Raw genomic sequence first — 20,488 nt, forward strand, 5'->3', positions numbered from 1 at the left:
ATTGTTGGGTCCAGCCCTATCTCTCATTAATGATATGGGGAAGTTGAATAGTCACTCACTGCTTCTCATTAATGCAAGAGAAGTTGAAGGGCCAAAACCCCTTCGGTTTCTACAATGAGTCTAGAAAGCTCACATCTAGAAGGCGCTATGCCATCTATAAGTAGGAGGGCAGAGTGCTGTGAGCAGAGTGGTAGAGTGAAGACAGAAAAGAAATGAGATAGAGAGAGTAGAGATAAGAAGATGAAGGAAGAAGGTTCGTCACCACGCATTGATCCTCAGAGAAAGGTGCTGGTTGTGGTGTGGGTTTTGACTCAGGTTGTGCATTCGAGAGGTAATCTTGTATCCCTCTCTTCCTGTGATTTCTTTGTTGTTATTCTCTTTAGCTTTGGGCAAGCTATTGGACGTTGTACTCTCTACTTTTATATAGTGGATTATTTCTCTTTGTGCCCCGTGGATGTAGGTCGTGTTGACCGAACCACGTAAACCCTTGTGTTGTAATTTGATTGTGCCTTTATTAAATCCTATATTGCTTCCGCTTGAATATTTTTGTTATCTTCATTACTCTACACATTTTTCCTTATTTGGTCTTTTCTTACAACGGGAATGGGATGCCGGTTCAAGGTGTAAGATCAACATCTAGCTTGAGTATTTCAGGTACTCCTGAATGGTGGTATATTTTAGAAGCTCTTTTTTTACATAAAAAACTTCCAAAATAGAGAAACTTCAACAAAAAACTCATAGGGCCATGTTTTTTTCCGAGACCAAGCAAACATGGAGAACCTTTCTATGGAAAAATGTCTTAAGAATGACTTTTTTTTTTTAGAAATTAATCATGTCGCTTGGGGTGTGTCAAATTTCTCTAGAGAAAAATACCAGGATCAATCAAACAAATGGCCCGCTAATTACAAAACTCAATTAGATAGTATGCCTTGTCAAAATATTACAGATTCACACAAAATTCACTGGCTGAAGTTGATGTTTTGATAGGAATGTTTGAATCTAATGTGTTCAGGTTCTTTCTTATCTTTGTTTTCAAGTTTTCATCAATTTGGTAGTTCGGAACCAATTGATGTAGATCAACTTTAGTTCAGCTGGTGGTGTTAATCCATGCAACGGTTTATTTATATAACTTTCCAACCAAGTAAAGCTGAAAAATACGTTACATCGGTTTTAAAGAAAGCCATGACCTGTTGGCCAGAACTATCCAGTCCACAGAATAATCAGACCCTTGAGAGGGAGAGAGAAAGAGAGACATTTAACTTTTGCTTTTCAACATTACAAAGATAAAATAATCCTGCTGAGACTATTCACATCCATCTCCAGAATTGATTACCATTTCCATAATAAGTCTTTTAAGTAACCCCAGGCTCTTCTTTCTGTTGTAGTTCAATGCTGCTACATCGTAACGAAGATGAATTCTACTCCCTCTTTCCCATAATACAAACTGCAACAAAGCCAGCAGTAGAAACAAAAAGAGTGTAGACCTCAGTCACACTACAGGTATCGTTCAAGTGCCTTCCATACCTCGGACCCCATCCGATTCATCTCATAACACTGCAGCCCCAAACTAGCCAGTTTAGTAGCCTCATTGATGTTCCATTTTCCAGCACCATGGTCTAATACTTGATACACTCTTCTATCATTCAATGCAGTTTGAACCACCTTCACCAACCCGATCGAACCCAGACACCAAGGTGCATAAACATCAGACTTGACGGCTAGCTCGCTAGTGGTCATGACTTCAGGGTCCATGGACTCCAAGGTGCCCTTCGAATCTGTGTGCTTACAAACAGTAGCAGCAAACTCCCGTTGCGGTTCGGGCAGGAACCGACATATCCTGAAATCTGCTATCTTGGCTCTGTTGTTGGCATCAACAAGTATGTTAGCAGGTTTCAAGTCAACATGGACGATTGCATGGGCGGCCTGGCAGAGTGAAGAAACAGCAAATCTCTGCAGCAATTTGAATATTGTTAAGACTTGGTAGAAATGCTGTCAAGAATCGACTCCAATGCTCTGAATCAGTCATTCCAAATCAACTCGGTCCTTCACTGATTTTCTTGAAAATCAACTAAATCATTTTTTTTTAATTTACACTTTTGTGTATTTACTGCCATGGTGTTGGTGATTGGATATGTTACCAACTTGGTGTTGGTGATAGAAAATCTTGCCATGGTGTTGGTGATTGGATATGTTACCAACATAATCTTGATTGTTGATAGCTTCATGCGTATATGAACCCCTCTTAAAGGGCAGAGTTGTAAACACCTTCAGGTAAGACATATACCATATGTTGATGTTAAAGAAGCAGTGGTGCCTTTATTTACTGAATGCAAGGTGAAGTAATTTTTGTTTGGCTTTGTGTATTTGTCTTGTAGTGCTTTTGACTATGAAAACTTTATGGAAATAAACTCAAGAAAACCATCGTGGCGTTGTCCTCAATTGCACTGACCTGCATATTGATCAAAATATGTTGAATGCAAGTAATCCTTTTTCTTGGATGCTAGCTTCTATTTTGCATAAATGTTGCATACTTGATGTTGCTATTTCGTGTAGGTGTTGAGAGAGTTAGGGAATGATGTATTTTTTATGTGTACTTTGTCTTTTATACACAACTTATATAAATTGTATAACGAAACTTTTTTTCTTGATATTTATATTTCAAACAATTTTTTTTAAGTTTTTTTTTTTAAGTTTTTTTTTTTAAATTTTTGCAATTGATTAGCGACATATAATATCCGTCGCTAATAATCAGTTTTGCAATGAAATATAATCCATCGCTGAAATAGTGACGGACTAGCGACGGATATGTATCTGTCGCAAAATTAATTTGTGCTTATTTAGCGATGAATCATCGTCGTCGCTAATTTACTGCAAATTAACGACGAAAGTAGTGACAGATCAGTTTTGTCGTTAATTAGCGACCAAGTATATGCAACGAACGCTACCCAACACTAATCCATCGTCAATCCGTCGCTAACACATTTAGCGATAGATTAGCGACGAATAGTGTTCGTCGCTAATACACATTTTTCTTGTAGTGGTTGCATATATGTAAACATTATATGTAGCTTTTATGTAATTTATGTAATAATTAACATACTCATGTTTAGCTCATTTCATTCAGAGCCGGAGTTCGCACTCATGTCGGTTAAACACGAGCATGATCCAAGCCATGAGCTCAGTCCACTAGTAAACAAGCCAAGCCCGAACAATTCTACAGTAGAATTGATGGAGAATTAAACCCAAAGTACAATTCTAATAAAACAATTGAGTAATACTTTTTGAAAAATTAAATCTTTCAAAACCATAGATATCAAAAGCTTATTGCTACATGCGGAAGCTAGCTTGGGAAGTAGGAAACTCCTCACTTACCTAAAAGGAAAGGAAGCTTTTGGAAATCCACTTCCGAAATATGAGAAACTTGATTTATTTTTTTTTGTGAGAAGCTCTTCCTCCTTGTTTCCCAAATCGATTCTCTTTTACTTCCTTAATATTTCTCTCACTTATTGTGATTTTCCACTTGCTTCTCCCTCACTTTTTGCATTTTTTATATTAAAATATCAAAATTTTGTTATAACATGCTTGCACGTTGGTTTTATATCGTTTTATATTTGTGTTCACATCATTTTTTATTTACCTCTGCCAATGTTTTATATTGCTTTCTATGTGTTTCCTTTTCATTTTTCATACACTTGCATAATCGCTTTAATACTGCTTTCCACATCATACTACTTTTTAACACACTTCCTTGCTTCCACTTCATGCATGGGTTTTAGTATTAATTTTGTTCCCTGATGACTATGATCAAACCATTTTTTCAAAAATGTCAATATCAACAAGGCCGTAGTTTTTTTCTTAATGTATATGCAATTTCTATGATATTAATATAGATGTAGATTCGATCTTAATATAATCTGATAATGACATTAGAGTCATGGGTCCTCACTTGTGGTATGGATCAAGGACTAAAATGGATGTGGACATGTCATGCTGAGAGCTTATATGAATTTGACTTGGCTTCACACAATAGGTTCTTAATCAAGTTATAGTCTGAACTTATACATTACCAAATTCACTGAAAATCGAATTCTGCGCCATCTTTTCTATAAAATGATAAACAGCTTGGATTAGACTGAATTCTTATCCAAAATTGGAAATATGAGAACTACTGTGTGAACTGAAATTTCATAGTTTTTTTTTTCTTTTCTCTTAAATCTAAACATAAGGTTGTGATTCTACGTTTTTTCTTTTCTATAAGATGTATTTTGTCAAGCAGATCGCTGCATGCCGACCCACCATGCAGTAACGCTGCATATAATGTGAAGTCTTTGGAAAATGGGAAAAAGTTGTAACAGATGGGCCACTCGGACTTGGTAAGAGAAATCTAAACCCAAATCCTTGGGCACTTATGTTTGAATTGGATCATGGGTATTGGGTCACACTAATGACCCATACTCGAACCTTTTTAGTTATAAGTCATTTTGGATCTTGGATCTCAATCCAGACCTTGATGATCCATATCTGATACAGGGCAGTCCAAGAGACTTCTCCATAGGAGTAACGGTGTCAACAGATCGAATCTGGTTCAGACCCTGCAGGTAAGTCCAAACCCAGATTTGACTTTGAGATGCAGGTACCAGGTCGAAACCTAGGTCTGATTGGGTCTGCCATAAGAAAAAACATACTTGAGTCCTATAAATATAACATGAACCAGACCCAGTTCATACTCGGTAAAATAATATTTTTTATTTTTTTATATTGACAAATCACGAGACTTAATCGGACTTAGGTCGGACCTGGGTCTGGTATGAAATTTCATAAACCATGTCATGCTCCATATACTAATCGGACTCTTTGGATTCGACTCGGTTTCTGGTTGGACCTTCTTTATCACCAAACCCTGACCCTATAGCATTTGGCATGGGTTGGCTCCGGGTCAAAGCCGATCCATTGACACCCAACATAGGAGACGCCTCCTCTAGGAGCCATGGAAGGATGGGCCCTTGGTGATTTTATGGAGATTGACTATGAACTGCATGACATGCACGGGTATAAGGGGGAAGTGAATTGGATAGGCAACTTCTGAGAAGTCAGCTTTTTCGATTTATATATCCTGAAGAAACCACACACAACACGAAGACCTGGTCACGCTGGTGCAGCTTGCCATATCAACGGTCGTCATGTCAGTGGTGTAAAATTCCAAGGCTAGGAAACCCCCACCCCCGGAGCCTATGCTGGGCATTGGCTTGAGCAAATGGGTGATGCCGATCGGAATTGAACCTCGACTACCTGTCAAGCGGCCAAAGCCTTAACCCACTACACCAACTCCCTTTGGGGTTACTCCTAAAAGGTCAGTTGGCTTGGGTTTCCTAAAGCCCACCTAGGGTGGGTGGCTTGTGGCTCATGAGTGGGCCAAGGGGTTTAATGAAGGGTCCAAATTTAGTAAAGGCTAAAACTATATAAAGCCTACTAAGGCCATTAAATCCGTCCTTGAATCTAAGTTGGGTTTAGTACCAATTTTGACTTACAGGTTCTCCCCCTCCCGGAGTCCATTGTGTGTGATTTTGTGTGTGTGCGGCGTGAAAACTATGTGCAATCCAGCCAGTCTGGGCTGCAGCCTAAGCTGGTTCGACATGAGTCCAGTGTGATCTCTCTCTCTCTCTCTCTTACCCGGATTGCGTACACCCCACCCCATCAAACCAACCCACCGAGTAGAAGAAACCACGGACCTCTTGACCCAACTTTACAAATATGGAACCCAACTTGTCGTCTAACCCTACCTAAATTGATCAGACCCAAGCCACTGAGTGACCATAACCTATTTACCTCAATCCCCAACTTAACATCCCTTCATTACCCTGCCTCAACTGAAACATACCAAACCCACTTCCCTCTCTACTAAACCCATCCTAACCATTCTCCCTAGTCGAGCCCTATTAGATCCCATGTAAGCTCCCTCTAAGACTAAGCCAACAGAGAGCCCTATACTGGACCCAGTTTTCCTATCCCAAACTGTGCCAAACTACAACGCAGTTTCCCTTTTGGCCTACCCAATCAGATCTAATTGGAAACCAACTAGCTTGTACGAGCCAAACCAAGCTGAATGCATACTGTTTGTGTTCTGCTTGTCAAGCTTACTTTACGAATTTGAATGTTTCAAAGACACGTAGGTGCTCCATATGGGGCATTTGATTTACAGGACAATCCAGAAGGGATGCCACGGTTACCAAGCAGTTCTTGTCCTGCTTTTCAAACGCATCCCTTGTGCATCCAGCTCAGTTAAAAAGGAGTGTTCTGTCTCTTGTGTCCAGAACGTTTGCTGCTCGGACGCCAGTCAAATGCACCCAATCAGTAGTTAATGAACCTAAATCCAACAACAGTAGAACTGAGCTGAAAGAACACCTTACTCCACAAGCACATGAAAAACGATTCCCTAATCAGCCCATGGATTTGACAAATAAAAGTCCCTTTATGAGCTGTGTGCCATGTTATTGAAATTTTCTCCTAAAAATCTCATTTACAGCCTCTGATCATGGCCAAGAGACATGGTGCATCATCTCCAACTGAACCAAGCGTCAAAGATCAACCAAGCCGTAAACAGCATTACACGCTCGGTACATCTTTTATACACACATTTAGACACTATTTGGAAGCATTCTAAAACTTGCCAGACAATCTGTCCATGATGTGGAGTTTGAAGGATACATCTTACCAACTATCTGCTGCAACTATAAAGTTATGGCAGTTTCAGCTTCATCTTTCTTGCTAGCTCCAAAACACCAGTGATTGTCTTGACAGACATGAAATTACAGTACTTTAGGTTCTTTTACACTGAATCACTACTACATCTAATATCACCATCACTGGCAAACTGCAGCCAAGAAATTGTACTTCATGGTTCAAGACAAGAAGCACCTCGGTTGCGTGAGCAAGACAACTGGCTTTTTTGAGGTCAGTGCTTAATGTCAGTGTTTCCAGTGAAGTATCAACCTAGTGTATCCTGTCATATTATATGTACCGTTGCAACACCCTCCAAACCATCTCCAATTCGGGGCGACTTTTCCGATTCATCTCACAACACTGCAGCCCCAACTTTGCCAGCTGTGAGAACTCGTTTTCATGCCATTTTCCGGCATGATCATCTATTATTGCTTGTAAACTCCTGGATGAGACAGCAGTCCTAACTTCATTGATCAGACCGTTTGCAGGTTTGCCAGTGAGCAACTGTAAAATAATGATCCCAAATGCATACACATCCGACTTGTATGTCAACTTCCCAGTGGCAGCAAACTCAGGGTCTATGTAGAACTTGGTACCTTTAGGATCAGTTTTCTTATATATGGTCTCAGGAAGAGCAAAATCTTGACGAGGAAGAAGGCGGCAGATCCCAAAGTCACTGATTTTAGCAGTGAGGTTGGAATTGAGAAGGATATTTTCAGGCTTCAAATCCCCATGAACTACGTCGTGTGAATGAAGGAAGAGGAGTGCACAGCATATTTCTGCAGCAATTTGTGATCGGGTCTGCCACGACAATGGCTGTGTCCCGTACTTGCACAGCAGGCGATCTTCCAGGCTCCCATTAGGAAGGAACTCATAGACAAGACACCGGGATTCAGAGCATGCACCAATTAATGTGACTAGGTTTGGATGTCTCACTCGGGTTAAGATATTAACCTGAAATAGTTTATTGGAAAAAGAAACTGCATGTTAGAAATTCTGAAAGGAAACTCCAGCCTGACCTTACAGATCACCAATTATTGGAAAAGGAAACTGCATGTTAGAAATTCTGAAAGAAAATTCCAGTCTGACCTTACAACTCTTACGAGAAACCCACAAGTTTAAGGAACCCACATTGCTATTGGCACAAGGCTACTAAAGGGACACATCACAAACAAGAAAAGCCTTTTTCATGTTGCAAAAAAATCATCTGGCCATTTGCTACATTTGTGGCATCTGGCACCTTGCTTTTTCAACAGAAAGCTATCAGTTCGGCAGTTTAAGAGACTAAGCAAGTTCCTTCCCAATGCACAAACAAATATTGAACAACGAAAAGCTGGCCAAGCAGAAGGAAGAAAGCTTCTTTAGCAGTTCTTTTTCGTTCTGTATGCTGCCTTTGGCAGTCCATCTGATGGACTGGCCTGGGCACAGTCATGCAATTCTCAAATCCTTCCACTCTTTGTAAACAAGAACAGTTGCTCTGGCATGAGCAAATTCTTTGAATAGATAACTCTCTTAAGCAAATAGACAGTAGCAAAGCCTCAAATAACTACAGATTGTGTGTGCCAGGCTTTCGACAGTCCATCAGCTAGGAATATGACAATCTTTGGTGGAAAGGAAAATGCAGAATGGGGTCATTTTTCTAAAATTCAGGGGTTACTAACCACACTACCACTAACATAATATTATTCTTCCCATAAATAAGAAAAATTCAAAAAAGAGATGTGAAACAAAATGAGTACCTCTTGCAGGAACTCTACTGCTTTTTGAGTGTTCTCAGGGTTCAGCCTTTTGATCGCTACAGTTGTATGGCGGAGTTTACCCTTATACACCGAACCAAAACCCCCTTCCCCAATTTTCCAATTTGAGTCAAAATTGTGTGTGGCCTCAACTAACTCGGTATGTAGGTACTCAGCAAAACATGGGGATTCTGATCTCTCCAACTCCATGTTGACAACAGAAAACTGTGATTCAAGTCTTGGTGCAATTTTTTCTCTCATACTGCAATTTGAACATGCAGTTTGATTATTGTCAGCATCCCTTTCCCTAGATAGCTTTTCCATTTGTCTAAGAAGTTCATCTTTCAATGAAGTTAGTTCCACAATTTGTGACACAAATATGGCTTTTTCTTTTGATAATTCTGTGATCATATCATCTCGCTCCTTCAAAAGCTTTTCTAGCTTCAAGTTCTGTAGAAAAAGCCAAACATAAAATCCAGACTGCAAAACCAACTCAATTTCCAAATGTAAAAGAACTGAAGTCAGCTAAAGGAAAGATCCAAGAGGAAGACCTTCAATATTCTTTTGATTGTTATACAAGCATAACGTGCATGTGTGCATAGGAGAGAGAGAGAGAGAGAAATTATATCCAATAAAATCCAAAGATAGAGACCTTACCTGGTAAACCAAGCCCCATGAATCTGCTTATCATGGTTCATTACAGAAGTGCTTTGGACCAAGTACTTCAATATGAAAACCTTTTTCTCTATCATCCAATATGGAAATTTCTTATTGTTAAAAGAGCCTACTTATTATGGACTCACCAAATCAGAAGCATATATTTACACCTATACACACTGTTCTGGTTAACCTCCTTGGGAGTAGCTGCACTATTTTCAAGGCACTTCTCTCGTTCAATGATCTCACCTGATGGGTCTCATTGACAATGGATGGGCAACTAATGAGAAGTCATTTTGGCCATACTGGAGCTCAGTCAAAATTCTGGGCTAAGAATAATTTTCATGTGCTTCACTTGGGCCTACAGTCAAAGATTTTGGTGGATTATGATCTAGAGAACAGGAAAAGATTAGAAAGAAAGTAGATTACAATCTAGAGAAAGTAAAGGGAAAGAATATACAGTGTTGATTAGGATGTTGACAGTAAGTTATTCAATCTGATACTTCACCTGACTACTGTTCTATATCCCCTTATATACAAGTCCTATTGGAAACTTCATAAAAATGGCCATGTCCCTATATCTGCAGCCACATCTGTAATGAAATACAAAAAACACAAGTATATGCCTCAGATGGGCTTAAAAGGTGTGCACACCTATGTCACATGGGTACGGGTACGGAGGGTACGACACAGCAATTTCAAAAAAATGCGGGTATGGGGACACAGCCATATATATATAGTGTGTGTGTGTGTGTGTGTGGATCCAATCTAAGATCCATATAATGGTTTATAGATCCAATGCAGTTTTTAGTAAAAAAAAAAGACAGTTTGTAGTAAAAATGAGTTTTATTGATGCTTTTAATAAATGAGAGGAGCGGACTCGTATTTTTGATAAAAAGGGTTGAACTGATATTTCAATAAAAAAGGTATAGTTATAATATTTAAAAAAGAAAAAGAAAACATGGGGTATAAAATATTTGTCTCACCGCCTCTCTCTCTCTCTCTCTCTCTCTCTCTCTCTCTCTCTCTCTCTCTCTCTCTCTCTCACCGAAGAAGGAAGAGAGGAGTCTAAAGGAGGAGGAGAAGAAAAAGGCAGAAAAGGTTCTCTCACCTTCTTCTTTCTTCTTTATTTCTCTTTCCTCCTCCTCCGCCTCTTCTTCTTCTTCTCTCTCTAGCTTCTCTCACTCCGGCCTCGGGCGGTTGCATGGAGAGGGAGGGGATATTCTCGATGGAGCGGCTTCTTGCTCCCTTTCTTTCAGAAAGGGTTGTCGTCGATGTTGTCGAAAGGGCACCATGATCGCAAGTGAACCTCGATGCTCGTTGGAAACCCTTCATTCCCGCCAGAACCCAAGACTCGCCTGAGATGCGTTCGTTAGAGAGGGAGAGAGACCATATCTCTCTCACCTTCTTCTTCTTCTTCTTCTTCTCTCTCTCTATTGCATAAATGGGGGAAGAACGACAGCAGAGAAAGCCAAAGAGGAGGGAAGAGTGAAAGTCCAGAGAGAGAAAGAGAGTTGAGAGAGCTAGACAAGGGGGAAGAGCAAGAGAGGGGGGGGGGGGTGTTCTTAAGTAAGAGGGGTCAGGTCTGCGTTGCACCCGACTAGAAGCAGTGTGGGAACCGACCCATGGTGTACCCGCATTGCGCCCGGTACTCGCCTCCTTGTCGACACGGTTACGGCGGGTACGACGTCGTGTCTGTGTTACATAGGTGCACACAATCAAGGACCACTTATGGATGTTAAGATTATGTACTGAATATATATGTATTTATATATATATACATATTTATATGTATATATGTATATATGTATTAATGTATATATATGTGTATTTAAATGTATGTAAACCGAAATACCCAACAAGGGTATTTTGGTCTTTTCATATTATAATAGTAGTCATCCCATTAGGGGCTGACTTTGTCCTTTTATTTTTGTTCCTTTGTATTTTATTTTTGTCTTGAAATTAGGTGTCGAAGGGATAGCTCCAACTAGCTGTTGGAGCTGCCCCCAACAATCACAAATGTGATCGTTGAGGGGCTAGCCCAAGAGCTAGTTGGGCTGCCCCTACTCTCCCTCACTTGTTATAAATAGGGGTTCTCCCCTTGTATCCTCTAATGCTTTCTTAAGCATTTGTGTAATCCAAAAGCATTTATTTTTACTCCCTTGACCCTTGTGTGGGTGGTGTGGATTGATCCATAAGCTATTATTTGTGGGTTGGTTGTGTTCTTGTAAGCCCATAAGAGGCTCTTATTTGCTTTTGTTCTTATTTCATTACATGGTATCAGAGCATTGACGCTCTTGGGTTATCATGAACACCCCAAATATTTCAAAATGTTGTAAATATTCCCTTTTTGCCCCTGACCTTGTTTTCTGAGAAAATTTAGTCGATTTCAATATAAATTTCAGTTATTCTTCGGACTTTCTAGAATAAGCTCCATCTTTATCCATCTGATTCAATTTTGGATCCAGATCCATTGCCAAATTCCAAAACTGAGCCTCGTTATCTAATTTTTAAACCAATTTTACAAAAATATCAAAAATAATTTCTGAAAGGCTCAGACAGTCCATCTGGTGACCGTTTGGATCCACTGCTCTGTATTTCTCAATTCGAGGTTCAAAACTCGAATATTCCCTCACAACCTGGATCCAAACCTGTTTTCTCAAAAAAATCGAACCCGAATTCTCAGAAAACCCCTTTTTTTTTATATTTCTTAAAAATAAAAAAATATATAGTTTTAAATCCCTTATTTTCCCTTAGATTTTAGAGTTTTTATTTCAAAAAAAACAAAAAATAGAAAATTACAAAGAAAAAGAACAAAAAAAAGGAGGAAATGCGAAAAAGTGGTTGAGTAAGCCTCTTTTTATAAAAGTTGTTTTAGTAAAAACCTTTTTTTGAAAATTTCTTATAAAGCAGCCATTTTCTGATTTTTGTTAAAACTTCTTGGATTGTTTTTTAAAAATCCCCCTTCTCGATGTTTCTTCCCCTTTTATAAAAATGGGTACATGGGAAGGGGTCGCGCATCCGCTCTCACCCCTACACCCTCTCTTCTTTATGAACCGCCTCTCACCCCCTCACCCGTCTTCTGCTTCACCACTCGCACGTCTCTTCTCCCTCTGATATTCACCACGCTTCACCCAGCGCCCTTCCTTCCTCTTTCACGATCCGTTCTCACCCGAGCCCCCTTCTTGCATCTCTTTCAAATCCCCCCTCCTCTCTCTCCTTCGGCATACTGCATCTCTGCCCCAACACCCCTCTTCCACTCCACATCACCAGGAACGACGCAGTGGCTCGCAATTTCCTCTTATTCCTTCTGCGCATCGCATTTCACCCCCGCCTAGCCTCTTCTCCTTCACGATCTGCTCTCACTATCTCTCTGGCGCCTTTCCCTTTGAAGAGCGGAAGTCGGCGATCTCTCAGCAGGATCGCAGGATTTCGGCAGACAAGGAGCTTCACGTAACCCAGTGAGATTCACTTACATTTTTCCTTCTGTGTTTTCTTTTGATTCCCTTATTTCCTTTTGGTTCCTATGGTTAATCTTCCCCCCATTAAAGCACCACCGGTGGCGTTGAGTTGCTTGTGCAACGTCAACCCACCTTTGTGCAAAAGCAAAAGGGAATCCCCGATTCCTACATTTGATTTCCCCCTTTTTTTTATCACGATGTATATACGATGAGATATCAGAGACCCTGTAGCAGTGAAGCCTAGTTATCCGGCTAGATCTGAATTAGAATCCAATAAGCATTTTCCATTTATTTCAGCATAACATAGTTTCAGATCTATTTTCTTTCTTTTCTTAGCGTAATATAGTTTTTGGCATTCACCGGATCTTAATATTTTGCAGAAAATTAATCGACCATCTGGATCGATTCTCATTTTTTTTCTTCTTTCTTCTTCGGTGATAAAGAAAAAAAAGAAGGGGTAAATGCTTGTTGTTAAGCCCGATCGATTGTCGGAAGCTCCAAGCAATCAGTAAAATATAGTTACAGAAATTCGAGTCTGATTGATGATCTGATTGTTACCATGGGAAATTCTGGGTGAGCTCCGGCCTGTTACTGCATTCTAGTGAATATTTTCCACTATTTCCGACTGTTGTTCGAAGCCCTGGTGGATACCCGTAATTTGAGAAACTGGAACACATGGTAAGTTGGTAACAATGTTGGATGTTATTTAGTTTTCAGTTGATTTCTGTGTTGCAGTGCGAACATCCATAGTTGGTTTCTATATTCTCATCGGGTCCGATGCCTCTTATCTGTGTTTCACTTAAATTTGCATAGCACCAGACCACCGCCATACACAGCCACGTTGTGCTTTAGCTGCCCCAGGCGTGACGAAGGGTCAGGCTGGATGGTGACGCAAGTGCATCCTCTTTCCCAAAATCTCATTACAGGCGTGGACTTTTATCCTGCTATGATATATGTTCATGCTTTGGTTTGATGTTTCCTCTTTACCATGCCTTCAGTATTTATATACATCTGTCATGCTAGTATTTAAACTCTTGTTACGGTATCAATAAGCTCTGACCTTCAATCATGGTTCCCTCCTGAACTCACATAAGAGGCGTTTTCAATATTTGTGTTTTCTCAAAGTCTTTTATTCTTGATAACTGTAATACTGAGATCTGATGATTGTTGATTTTCAAGTGGACTCAGTGTGCGTAAGTCTAAATGGCTTGTTGAATTCCAATCTGCATGAGTCGGATTGCTGACTCGGGTGCTATCACTAAAGCTCGAGGAGTGATCGGTGATCCCCACTTATATTGGAGTTAAATGAACTGAAGGCCCTTTATTAAAAAAAAAAATTACTGGAAGTAATTTGCAGAATCCAAGTAGCAGAGATCTGTCTGCTATGGATCGGCTTACTGCTAAAGAAAAAAAAAATGACTTCCTGAGTTGGTGTTCTGTGGTAAAATCGAAGGAAGAAGCTAATCTGATGGGTAAGTCCGACCTGTTAAAGCTAACCTGTTACAAGAAATCATGTGTTCAAAACACTTTGAAGAAGATTCAGACGTGCCCCTTGGGCTCATCCATCGGGCTCATCTCCTGTGCATATTTTTCCTGTGGAGGTATCCCGTGATTTCACTCACTGAACTCACTTATCGTCTGGCGTATCCCTGGTGTACATCCTCTACTATCATCCACATTACTGGTCCACTATCACTTCCTCGTTGATGTACGCCCAAGCACTTGTATCAGCCACGACACCTGCTGTCAAAGTTACTCCAGTAGCCATATCAGCAGGATATGAGGCATTGCTGGATCTAACCCTTCAAGAATTCTAATGCTGAAATGAAGGAGACTCAGAGTCATCCACCATCCTGTTTATCCTCCTATACATCTTTCTTTCTTTATTCTTATGATTTGGGGAGTGATAGTTTCTGGGTGCACGCAGGTTTGTTTCAGAATGGGGATTATGTGACTGGGATCGACATCGCATAGTGGGAAAGGAATCACAACGTCCACCACATTGCTATCCAGGTTACGATATTTCCATGAGAGTTGCAGTCCACACAACATTGTGATTGGAGCAAGACGACCGATTATTACCTTTTGCTTTCACGATATCTGGCCATAGGTATTTTCCAATAGCTCGGTAGGCTGCTACAAGCACTTTGCTTCATTTCTAATCCTCAATCAATGCATTTATTCTGAGTCTCTGTACCATGATTTGGAATTTGCCTTACCGTATGTTATTCACATTTCATTTTTTTTCATTACCTTGATTTGTATTTTTTGAATCAGAGGCCCTTAGGATCTACATTTTTTTTTCTTGCAATGTGCAGAAATCACTTAGTATACAGTATGTAATAATGCATCTTCAGCAATCTACACAGTAGCACCCTCTTACCTTTTATATTCACCCTGCTGTATGTACATTACTGCATCCCCTGTCACAGCTGCTATGCCTTCATTCCCTTAACCACCTGCAATACACCATGTGTGCTGCACCCACACCTTCACCTACCCTGTGCACCTATGTACACTCCACCACTCACTAGGTATAAATTTCTCCACTTGCTCAGGTACATCATTTTAGCATTATACTTCCATTTAGAGGGTACATGTATATTATAACTATCTTAGGATATCATTCACATCTTTCAAACAAGCCTACTTTAGGGTCATTATTACTTTAGGACATTATATTTAGGATGCTACATGTATATTCTAATACTCATTCAATATATGATTCCAGTATAGAATTTGTCATTTACATTGCATTTTCATTAGCATAAGATACATGATTGAGCATTTCATTAGTTACATCTTAGGTTCAAGGTGATATATGTGAATTACTTTCTATATATATATATATATATATATATATATATATATATATATATATATATATCTTGTGCTAACTTGAATTTCGCAGGAATTAGATAGAAATTTTTTTCTTCTTCTTTTGGAAGTTGAATTTTAATCTGAGTAAAAGCTCACGATAGCTCGATATTAATGAGAATCCTACATTTCTAACTTAGATTAGAATGTATGAGCATTGTAGATGTCATAAATTGTTTGTTCTTGTTATTTTCCTCTTTTATTTCAAAAAAAAAATCACGAATGGGAACACGAATGGCACGTGCACTATTCTAATAAAGGGTGATTAAACCCTAAGTTGACGATTTGCATCAATGGCCATAGTCAGGATGTGAACAAGACTTAGGATTTTCATCTTTTATGGAATAACATCGGATCCACATTGGATCTCCTTCAAAAATCATCATATTTTAAAATATTTTCTTCCTTTATTAAAGTTTAATTTAAAATTTACTCAAAATATATATCAATGGTCATAGTCAGGATATATTGAGAGTTAATTTCATTTTAAACTCTATAAAGGCACCGAAATGTATTTTATTCTTCACTTGAATTTAAATATGATTATTATATAATATATTCAATGACCATAGTTAGGGATATATTATATCTTCAATCTTATTTCAATTCATTTGAAGAATCAAATATGCTTTTCAAATCCAGTTTCAAATTCTTTAAATTCATTCATCATTTTGGATAGAATTGCATCATATTTTCAAAATTCTTTTAAAATCCAAGTGATTTTGAGATTAGCCCCAAATATCTTTTTCAGTTCTCAAATTAATTTTCTAAATTCTATTCTCAGATTCCAAACTTCAATTTCAAAGTCTAATTTGACTTTGAGATTTCAAATTCATTCTTATATTCAAAATGTAATTTCCAATTCAAATCAAATTTCAAAGTTCAATTCAACTTTGAAATTCCAAATTAATTTTCAAGATTCAATTTCAAAATTCAATTCAACATATCAAAAATTCAATTTCAAGGTTCAATTTAACTTTGAAATTTCTAATTCATCTTCTATTCAAATTCCAAATTGACTTTTAAATTCATTTATATATTCAAAACTCAATTTCTAATTCAAATCAAAATTCAACATTCAACCCAACTTTGAAATTCAAAATTCATTTCCAAGATTCAAATTCAACTCAATATCTCAAATTCAATTTTAAAGTTCAATTTAACTTTGAAATTTCTGATTCATTTTCTAATTTCAAAACTCAAGCTTTAAATCAAGTTCATCCTTTATTTTTCATTGAGCCTTGATTCTCAAATTCAAAAATCAAAGTTTTGAGATTGATTTTGAATCTCAAAAATCGATTTTTTTTCTAAGTTTTAAATTCAATCTGGGTTTTCAAAACCTAGATCCATCTTCAAAAGTCCCATTTGGACTTTCAAAATCCAATTCTAAAATTAGAACCCAATTCCACTTAAGATCCATATTTCCAAATCCAATCTCCATTTTGGATCCCAGACTTCGGATCCAATTTCATTTAAGATTCTAGAATTCAATTTCATTTTAGGATTCCAGGCTTCGGATCCAACTTCATTTAGGATTCCAGATTCCGGATTCAACTCCATTTTGGATTCCAAGCTTCGGATCCAAACCCATTTAGGATGCCAGATTTCAAATCCAAGTCTATCTCGATTTCCAGATTCCAAAAGCCAATTCCATTTTTCATATCTCATCTAGATCTCTTAAACCCAATTTTATTTTTAAACTCCATCTGGATTTCTCAAATCCAAATTCCATCCTGATTTCAAACTTCGAATCTGGAATTCAATTCCATTTCAAATTTCATCTCCTCTCCTAAATCCAGGTTCAAAAATTCAAATTCAAAGTCCATTTCTGACTCTTAAACTTCGTTTCTTTTAGCTTCAAATCATTTTTTTCAATTCAAGATTTATTTTCCCAACTCTGATTATTTCAAAGACTTAGAACTTCAAACATCTTTTCAGGTCTATCTCAAGTTCTAAGTTAAATTCCATTATTCAAAAATCATTTCTTCATTCCCTTATCACATTTACTTCAGAATCACTTGGAAAATCTCAGATTTCCAAAAGTGTTTTTCTCAAAAGCATGCATTTCTGCATTTACATTACACAAACATGATTCTCTGTGCATTTTTTTGACTTAGAATAAATTCTTAGATAATATTTAGGCAAAGCAAAAATGCATAAATTCGATCATTGGTTCGATTACCCCTGGTAAAGGCGCTAGGAACGGTCGAACCTCGTACCGACGAGCGAATCCCGTCTCCTAATTTTCCCGCGAATATTTCAAAACGGAGGCGAATAATTTTTCTAAATATTTTCAAAATTAAGGTCAGGTGAAACCTTCGCAAAAGAGTTAATCTCTCTCTTCTTTCTTTTCTTTTCTCTTCTCTCTTCTTTTTCTGTCTTTTATTTCCCCTTCAAAAAGGGAAATAGAGGTTAGAAAGGAAAAAGAGGAAGAAAAAAAAAACAAGAGGAAAAATTTTGCGATGATCACAGATTTGGCGACCGTGATAGGACACGTCTCCGTCCGGTCGAATTTTTGCCTTTTGTTTTGCCTCAATATTATCTAAGTTTTTATTCTACAAATGTCAGCTTAATTTTCATGCAAACCTTAGGAGCCTAGACTCTGTCCTAGCTGACATCATCGCATATAGGATCTAAGTATGGTTTGGTAGGACCATATTGAGGAGATTATTCCATGTTCATAATAGACTTAGGTCTGAAATACAACTCTCCTCAATTCTAGGGATTGAATGCAAACAATGTATGCAAGTGTATGCTTCTATTCATTTAAATTTTATCTCTTTTAGGACTTGCATTAGAGCTTTCTGGTTTTATTGTGTTGAGCATGTTTTCAAAAACATCCCTACCTATATTGTCCCGGTCTTCACGTTGTTGGGTTGTGTCACTGAACCATAGTTCGGGAGAGAACCTCACAACTGGACCACTTATTTGGGTTCGCGCCCCCTACCACGTACCTAAGGGCCATAGTCTGAGGTATATCGGTAGGTGCTCAAGGATGTTGGGAAGCTTTTACCTTAGAACCGGAAAAATATTTCTATGTCACGTACTTCGAGCTTCGACTTGAGTATATCGGTATACCTTGATTGGAATCAGATGATCTGAACCATAGAGTTAGGATTAAGGTCCTTGTTGAGATTAAGAGGTTTTAAAGTTTAAGTTTATTTGATATTGTTGAGAATAGGTGGTTTTAAGTTAAGTCTTTTTATATTAGAGGCTTTTTGAAATTATGTTTTCATGATGGGCTTAGATGTAATTATTCTTTTTAGCCTCTCTCTATTTAACATAGAGAGAAGCCCTAATAATAAGGTGAACGAGTTTTATCTGTGCAGCGGTCTCTCCCTCTCTCTCTCTCTTCTCTCTTCTCTCTATCTCTCTCTCTCTACCTAGGGTTTGGTGATTCTTTCTACATGGTATCAAAGCCATCGATCGTGGGAGCGTGATTGATCGTGATCAAACTATCGTGGGAGCGTGATCGAAAAGCTTTTGTTAATAAGGTCAGCTGGTTAGGTTTCTGTGTAAGATCTGATGACAGATCTGGAGATCTGTCATCAGATCTAAGGAAGCAGGATGAGTGACCCCCTGCAGTTCTGGTAGCCCCTCCTTTTTTTTGTGATTCCCTGTTGCCGAGTTTTTATCCCTGCTGTGATTTCCTGCCCTATTTTTCTGCTGTGATGTCGTGATTCCTTGTTGTGATTCCCTGCCATGATTCTTGTTGAGTTTTATCTCTGCCGTGATGTCGTGATTTCCAGCTCTATTTTGTTGTCGAGTTCTTTTATTGTCGTGGTTTCTGTGATTATATGGCTGGGAGTAGCTGTCGTGAAGTTCTATTTTTCTGCGTGCTCAAGTTATCGCTGGTTGTGAATCTGGATGGTGAGTTCATCTCATATTCTATTTGGTGAGCAGCTGTCGTGATTTCTAGTTTCTGTGTGCTCATACTATGGTTGGTTGTGAATCTGAGTGTTAAGTTCGTCTCAGATCCTATTTGGTTGTTCGATTTCAGAAGATGAATATCATCAGTCATGATTCCCTGTTGTGTCGTGATCTTTTTGGTTGGAATGTGTGCTGTGAAAGCAGCATGTTAATATATTTTTTTGTGGAAGCAGTTGTGATTCCCTGTTGTGTCGTAATCTTTTTGGCTGGAATGTGTGTGCTGTGAAAGCAGCATGTTAATATATTTTTTGTGGAAGCAGCAGGCGTGATCCCCTGCAGTGTGGGAAAATATTTTGTTTAATATTCTGTTTGTGGGAATTTTTTTTGTCGAGGGATTCTGTGTTGAGTACTGCTACTGGTTGTCTTAGTGGCTGATGCGTGATGGTAACACACGCTATTCCCTGTGTCGCTTGAAGCATCTCCAGATTTTATCTCTGGTGTGGAAAACTGTGTAGTCGTGGAAAACTGACGTGTGATAGTCTGAAAACCAGACACATCTTTATTGTGTTGGATGTGTGATCTTGATTTGCAACCTATAGCCATCCTTGGTTGAGGTGGAAGGTGTTGGTCAAGTTTCTTTAAAAACTTTTTTTTTGAAGTTTGGATCTGAATAGTCGAAGGTCGTGTTTCTCAGATTTCATTGGTGAAGTCAAAACTTGATATAGTCGGGTTCGTAGTTGATTGTGGGTGTGCGCGTGTGGTTGCTCCTGCAGTTTGTGAATCAAGCCAATTAGTTTATATTATGGCTCAAGTGGTTAAATCAGATGTAGACAATGATTATGTAACTCTTAGCAGGGCTGAATATGACGAGCTCCTTGCTTTACGATCATCCACTTCGAAGTCTTCTGTTGCGGAGGTTGTGTGCTCGGCAGGTGATGGCCTATTTGGTCAAGGTGATAGGTGGATCATTGATTCTGGAGCCTCTGGTCACTTGTGCGGAAATTCGAGTAATTTTTTGAGTTTAAAACCTGTGACTGGTCAAAAAGGGGTACGTCTTGCTGATGGTAGTTCTTCTCCAATTGTAGGGCAGGAAAACATGTCTATTACCCCTACTCTTCAATTGTCGCATGTTCTTCATGCTCCTTCGTTTCCACAGAATTTACTATC

General features: G+C 38.7%; 1 protein-coding gene across 3 annotated transcripts in view; it reads right to left on the reverse strand.

The window, feature by feature from the left end:
* Positions 1-6,449: 6,449 nt before the first annotated feature.
* LOC149818957 (U-box domain-containing protein 33-like) overlaps positions 6,450-20,488 on the reverse strand; it is a 73,422-nt gene continuing 59,383 nt past the window's right edge. For all 3 annotated transcript variants that reach the window (XM_089985908.1, XM_089985910.1, XM_089985909.1), the window contains 2 exons: positions 8,460-8,906; positions 6,450-7,674 (listed from right to left, as the gene is read on the reverse strand). In XM_089985908.1, the coding sequence (XP_089842034.1) occupies positions 7,009-7,674; positions 8,460-8,906 (1,113 nt within the window). In that variant the 3' untranslated portion in view covers positions 6,450-7,008. The remainder of the gene's footprint in view (positions 7,675-8,459; positions 8,907-20,488) is intronic.

Source organism: Nuphar pumila, chromosome 13, assembly GCF_984573655.1.
Source record: "Nuphar pumila chromosome 13, dmNupPumi1.hap1.1, whole genome shotgun sequence".
Taxonomy (NCBI): Eukaryota; Viridiplantae; Streptophyta; class Magnoliopsida; order Nymphaeales; family Nymphaeaceae; genus Nuphar; species Nuphar pumila.